This window comes from Prosopis cineraria, unplaced genomic scaffold (assembly GCF_029017545.1).
Source record: "Prosopis cineraria cultivar Desert tree isolate PC_DT_omini unplaced genomic scaffold, ASM2901754v1 PC8, whole genome shotgun sequence".
NCBI classification, from domain to species: domain Eukaryota; kingdom Viridiplantae; phylum Streptophyta; class Magnoliopsida; order Fabales; family Fabaceae; genus Prosopis; species Prosopis cineraria.
The window spans coordinates 7,705,710-7,713,090 of record NW_026555339.1 but is presented as its reverse complement, the minus strand read 5'-3'; the positions used below and the strand labels follow the sequence as shown (position 1 = coordinate 7,713,090).

Below are 7,381 nucleotides of genomic sequence, written 5' to 3'. Positions count from 1 at the left end.
CTCTAGCTCTAATGAAATCTGAAAACACAACTCACACAAACTTTTTATATCAAGGAAAAAAAGTTCTCTCTCCTAGTTGCTTGCTTTAATTTGGTCACCCCACCACACTACTTTGTCTCTATTTTTGTTTCAAGATTAAGATCAACATACAAGGAAGCATTTCAACTACTAGAAATAAATAAAATAATAAGTTAAAGGACAATTATATGAGGGTGCATTTTCAACATCTTTTTCGCCAAATCATATGAATTAATAAATTAAGACATACAGTACAATAAAATGTACATATGTAATTTAATGCTCTTTTTATATGTTGTGCCTATATCTTCAATGACCATCTGATTAAATCAACAATTTATAGTGTCACACAAGACACTCACTAAATGAGAACATTTGGAAACTTCCTGAAATAGAATCACACATTCATTGATAAATTGAACATTTTCATAAGCAAATCATCAAATACATTCTAAATACCCAACTTTTTTGCAACTAAAGACTCTATTTCATTAATACAATACTGAAACTAAAAATTATAAAAATATATTTTTCATCAATCAATCAATCAATTAAATATATATATAAAAAGGTAAAGTTAGCTAAAATATATAAAAAATGTTTTAAAAAAAATTCAATAGCAGATGGTAGATCCCGTCAAGGTCCTTTTCACACTTGAAAAAGACATCGAAAACCCCTGGTTTTCTTACAGGCTAAACTTTTTATTGATGTACTTCTCCATTGTTACTCAATTAATAAAATATTAACGTAGTTAAATAAAAATGTTTAAAATATTCAAACGCGCTTAGATGTGCAGCTTCAACAATAAGAAATATCAATATTGAAAAACTCGCTTTACCATATTATTATTATTAAATTTAGCGTCCAATGCATGACACTTTTATTGATAAATTGAACATTTTCATCACCAAATCATGAAATTCATTATAAATTCTAAAAATTATGCAAAAATAAAATTTTTTTGTTAATCATTAATCAATTAATTATATCAAAAAATTATTTTTTTTTAAGAAAGTTGAGAGAAAAAAAAATCCAAGAAAGTTAAAAAAAAAAAGAAAGGTTCAAATCATTAATTGCAGGAATGGTGGTAGTTTCTGTTCATGGATCCTTTTCACACCTAAAATCCCATGTTCGAAAGTTCAAACCTCCCATCACTTTCCACGTAGGACGTTTTTAGTCCTACGTGGCACATATTAGGTTTGACTCCTTCTCTCTCCTCTACGTGCGTGTATATATATTATTTCCCAACCTCTACTTGCATTCACGAATTCCTCTTTAGCCTCTTTTATCTCTCTGGCTTTCTGCAAAATCGCACTGAAAGCCCTAAGCATTGTGAGATCCAACAATGGGAAATTGCTTGAAGCCACAATCCTCGAAGAAACGTGCCTACGATGCCGAATCCGAGGACGTCGAGGACTGGAGTTGGACGACGCCGGCGGCGGCGGCGGCGGCAGGGAGGGGAAAGGAGGGAGTTTATTCGACTAAGAACGGGGGCGATTTCTCCGGTAAGATAACGGAGGTGAAGATCAAGATCTCGAAGAAGCAGTTGGAGCAACTGCTCAGTAAAATGGAGGAGGTGAAGGATCTGAGGGTGGATCAGGTGATGACGCAGTTGATGAGCCACAGAGGCCATGGATATGAGGTTTATCAGAACCAACGGCCATGGAGGCCTGCTCTGCAGAGTATTCCAGAGGTGAATTGAGTGCTTTTAGGGTTTGGATTTTGAGGGAGACGGAGTGGAGAGAATTGGCCTGCGAGATCAATCCTGCTTCTTCTTCTTCTTCTTTTTCTTGTGGATTTGGTTGGAATTTTTTAGGGAGATTTCAGAAGGATTGCCCTCGGATTTTGGTCTGTGTATATTGGGGATCCTTGTTCTGGGTTTGTGATAGAGCTGGCTACAACCTTCTTTTTTCGTCTCCTCCCTGTACTGTACACTATTGGATTTCAATTTTTCTTCTTCTGTGAACTTTTTGTGAAATTGAATGATCTCAATTTTTACTCCTATACATGGATTACAAATAAGTTGGAGTATTTCATAAAAAAGAATAAGAGGAAGAAGAAAAGAAAAAACTGGGAGTGTATTCTCTCGAGTGTCTGCTTCCTAGTTCCTTCCCTCTCCATTTCCTGACGGATCAATTTTTTTCGTTAAATTTTAACCTCATGGGAAAGGGAGATTCACACAAATACGTCAATGTTAGATTCGAATCTAAACCCCTTTTAAAAAAGGAGGTGATATTATTATTATTAGGACAATTGATTATTGACATAAAGGATAAATTTGAACTATTTATAAAGGGAGAGTGACCCATGAACTTGTTTAATACTAAATGCTAAGACATCTAATGATTATTGAATTGAAGTTCTTAATGAGACGACAAGAATATCTCTTATTTTAAGAAAGTATCGAAAAGATTTTTTGTTTTCGCCTTTAATTTTAAAATTTATAATTTTAATTCAATAAATAATTAGAGTAATTTGGACATCCATAACTTTTTTTCACCTTTTTTTTAAATGCAACAAAGTTTTTTTTATTTAAAATTTTAGTTTTGGAATTAATGACTCTACTTTAATAAATGATTGAAGTAATTTAAGTGTTCATAACCTTCTTTGATCATTTTTCTTCAATTAGCAAAGTGAAATAAAATTTTTTTCGTTTATAACTTTAGATCTGAAATTCACAAATCTTGTTTAATAAATGATAAAAGTGATTTAGGTAAGGAGTGTTTTTATCATATCATCACATACTTTTATGATAATTAAGTCCACTTAAAAATGTATTATCATATTTTACATAACCAAATTGTTATTTTCTTATTTCGGAGGCAGTTATTTGTTATTTTCCCATTAAGAAATAACTATAGCATCATATAATAAGTTTGAACAATTATTTAGTTAGATTTCAATATTTTATAAAATTATTATAGTAAATATTATTATTAAAATATTTTTTAAAGTTTTTTTTTAAATTTTTTCCATAACACTTATGAATTGCTTTGAATAGATTTCCATTGTTTATTTATTTATTTATTATCACAATAATTTTATAAAGTATTAAACTTTAGGGAGAATCACATTCAAAGATATGGAAAAATAATTATTCACAGATAAGAACCATTACAAAATAAAATATTGTTAAAGTGAGGATATAATTTGTCTTTTTTTAAATGAAGCCTGTTATTGGTTATTATCTGTGTATAATTTCCTTCCCAAGTCTATGTGATTCTCCCTAAATTTTAGCAATTCAAAATTGATCTAAAAATTGAGATGGGAGCTGAAATGAATCTCTCCCTTGATAACCAAGAATTAAAATTGTAATATTTTATTTTGGTAAAGATTCAAGTTTTCTATTTTAAGGTTCAACTCTAAATTTAAATATTTCATTCAATGTAGATGAGAATAATTTATGATGTGGTCCAATTCAATAGCTATATTAATTTTACTATATACTAATAATTCCAAAAAGATATCATTCGAGGCTCGAAAGACTTTAAAAATAAATTTGAAAATATCACATGGAAAAAATGGTATTTTAAAATTAAAAAGCAATTTCGCTCGCTTAAGTTTAATCTCTGAGTCTGCACAAAAAAAAAAGCAAAAAAAAAAAAGGGAATCTGAATCTGAATATTTTCTACTAATTGTTTTTTTGGCCAATTGAATATATCTACTTCAGCGTGGGTCATTGGAGTTGGCCTTTTGGATTATTAAAATTAAGTACATTTGACATGGATGATAAAGTAATTTCACTTTGGTCTCTTTTAAGCTGTAAAGTATGCGAAATTGCTTTTTTAAAATGTGGTGTGAAACGGAAAAACTTTGAAGTTGGTTGGCCAAAACATATGTGATAAAAGAAAAAATAAAATAAAATAGAATGTCAGAATTAAAGATCCTTTTCATCTAAAGCTCTATTTTTTATTTTTTACTTTTTGGTTTTTGGCCGAATTCAACTAAAGCTCCAAGTGACGAAGGGACCTTTGGTTAAGCTTTACAACTAGTTCTTATGATTTGAAGAGGAAATAACAAGAACTAATTGTGTAAGATTATAAATCTTTAGAGATTTGATTGATAAAAATTAAATTTTAAGAATTAAGTTAATAATTGAGATAAAATTAAGAGATAAAAAATTTTACTATCCCAAAATCTTGCATTAAGGACTAACATGCACGATCTTATGAATAAGAGTATAGGATTAAAAGAAATATATAATACACAAGTTATAAAAAATTGCGCTAGTTATAAGTCATGTATAGCATAACTTATGACTTTCACTAATTTTATTAACAAGTTTGCTGATCAATATTTGTTAATCAATGAAATAAATTTAAAATAAAAAACATTGTTCTGAAATAGCTGGCCTTTCTAAATTGAAATATTATTGTACGAACCAATGAACATAAGTTGGTCATGTTGCTTTGATCTAGAGCCGGTAATTTAGGTCAGGCCGGGCTTATTCGGATCAAACTTAAAGAATCCTACTCATTTAAAAAAGCCCATATAGCCAAATTCGACCATAATGTCTTCGAGCTTCAGGCTTATTCGGGCCTGCCCGAATATCCAAAAAATTTTAAAAAATATTTTTTCTTTATTTTTAATCAATTTTAATTTTTAAATAATTTTATTGAGCATAAAATATTATTTTAACTTGAAAGGAATAAAAAAATAATAACTTATTAACTTTATAGTTAAGTACTTAAGTAGCTCTGTTACTATTTTGTTATATTATATGCAATTTATTCATGACTGTTTTCTTTACTTGTAAATTAATGTCTTATTTGTTTAAATATTGCCCTTATCATGGTTATATAAAAATATTTATAAATTTTAATTGAATTATATTATTTTAATTATGATTAAGTTAACCTCAATTCAACTATGATTGTTATATTATATGCAATTTATTCATGACTGTTTTTTTTACTTGTAAATTATATTATATTATGATTAAGTAGCTCTGTTACTATTTTGTTATATTATATGCAATTTATTCATGACTGTTTTCTTTACTTGTAAATTAATGTCTTATTTGTTTAAATATTGCCCTTATCATGGTTATATAAAAATATTTATAAATTTTAATTGAATTATATTATTTTAATTATGATTAAGTTAACCTCAATTCAACTATGATCAAACCACTAATTTAAAATTATTGCCTTGATTAGCTCAAAGTTTTTAATAACTATTGGATAAACTATACTTTTTATTTTTAAGAATATGAAAAAAAATAGCCATTATTATATTATATAAAAAATCATTTAATTCTAGGTAAAACACAATTTTTTTAAATTTTTTTCTTTAACCTTTTACATTGTTTAAGCCTTATATATAAAGAGTATTTACTTTAGTTCATTCTTAATTTTTAACCAAGTCTGACATTAATAATAATTAAATAATTATTTAAAAATATTATTTTATTTATTATATTTGTTTAGTAGTAGAGCCAGGAATCCGTAGATGCCCAAATTTTATTTTTAAAATTATTTTTAATTTAAAATTAAATATTTTATTTTATAAAAATATAAAATATAATTTTTTGGATAAGAAGAAAATGATGTATATGACTCAACTTCTTTTTTGAAAAAAATTGAGTCTTAAAATGTAAAAATAAATATTAAAATATATTTAAATTATTATTTTGAGATATTTTATTTGATTAAAAATAATAAAAATAAGAAAATATGAATATTTTTATTTTTTCAAACTATAGTAATACACTCAAATATATGATATTTTAGAATAAAATGATATAAAACTTTAAAAGTAATTAATATTTATTATATTATATATATATTTTTTAAATTTTTTTCTATTTGGGTATTCGGGCCAAGCCTGAACCCGATCGGGTTTGGCCTGATTTTTTTCAGGCCTATTCGGGGCCCGAATAGGCCCAAACAATAAAAAATTATTTTTGTAAGTTTGAATTTAAATTTTTTGGGCGGGTTAGAATTGGTCCATCGAACTTAATCTAAATTATCGGCTCTACTTTAATCACATACCCCAATGACAATGCCTCATGACTTGCGTGCGGGTGTGTGTGTGTGTGTGTGTGTGTGTTTTGGCCAGCAAAGCAATACTTCATTTCATTGGAATAAACGGCAAACAAAAAATTATGACTTGTGTTGTGACCTATGTTTCTTTAAATTATTTATATAAAAAATTTCATTGTTTTCGTTCACCCAAAAAAAAACATAGAGAGAGATTCATCATTTTGTCCAAAATCCTGAGAAAAAAAAAAGAAGGCATGTTTCAATAAATTTCTCAGCGTTAATTGGATAAAAATAAAAATTCTCTTGACACTCTAAGACTTAGTTTTGGTGCACATGTTGTGCACACGATGCATGCCTTACTAATTCATCTAAATAAGATTTAAACAGGATTTTTTTTGGGAGAATTATTTTGAGGTCCACACAACACGATTGAATACTACTTAATTGTGTTATGTAAAACTTGTATGCAATTTTTTTTTCTTTCTTAGCTATATAATTATAAGATCACATCATAAATAATTATTTTTTTTAGCAAAATTGAAGTTCAATACTTCCTTTTTTGGATAATAATTAATTCTTTTGTGACTGCCAATGTTTCCTTCGAGTTAATTTTTCTACAATGAAAATTGAACTCAATAGGCAATGACCTCATAGTCTAATGACATAAAAGTTTTTTTTATAAATAGGAGGGTGTAGGTTTGATCCTACTTATAATTTCAGGTAGTGCCTATCCCTCTAGTTTAAAAAAAAATTGAACTCAAATTTTTTTTTTTTAAATCTTAACAACTCAACTATACTAAACAACAGTATTGTCAAGGTATAACTTCTTGGTATTTTGATGGATATTTTGATAACAAATACTTAACAATTATATGGGGTGTGTTTGAATTTTCGTTGGGTAAAATTAATTATTAAATAAAGTTTCAAAATAATTGATAATCAGATAGAGTTTCAAATAGCTTTTCTCACAATAGATTTTTGAAACTATAATTAATTATTAAATGGAATTTCAAAACGGAATTTCAGGAGTTATAATTGATTAATAAAGCAAGGGCTAACAAAAAAAAAATGAATTTAAACTTGTTTGCTTTTCAAAATATATGAATTTATTCACCAGGGCTAACACTGTCATGGCTGGGCTTTGATTAGTAGAGTTTGTGACTTGACTGATCATCTCATTTATTGTGTTCATATTTCATGGAATAGTCATTTAGGGAAATTTCAGCTTTCAATTGCCACACTTTGTCTTTAACTTGTGAGTTGTGACACTCATAAACTTCAATTCTGTTTACCTCAAACTTGCTTCTTTGAAGGAATATTCAATGAAAATAATCCAATCTTTTCACGAAGTTTCTGATCAGCATTGATAAGGAGAGATG

At 27.6% G+C, this 7,381-nt stretch overlaps 1 protein-coding gene across 1 annotated transcript; it reads left to right on the top strand.

The window, feature by feature from the left end:
- The first annotated feature begins 1,287 nt into the window (after window positions 1-1,287).
- Window positions 1,288-2,022, top strand: LOC129318974 (uncharacterized). The gene has a single exon (XM_054963997.1). It carries the CDS (start codon window positions 1,364-1,366, stop codon window positions 1,718-1,720), a length of 357 nt encoding a protein of 118 aa, XP_054819972.1. The 5' UTR covers window positions 1,288-1,363; the 3' UTR covers window positions 1,721-2,022.
- Window positions 2,023-7,381: the final 5,359 nt, after the last annotated feature.

Coding starts and splice junctions, on each gene's coding strand:
- LOC129318974 (XM_054963997.1), top strand. CDS start 1,364: ATGGGAAATTGCTTGAAGCCACAATCCTCGAAGAAACGTGCCTACGAT.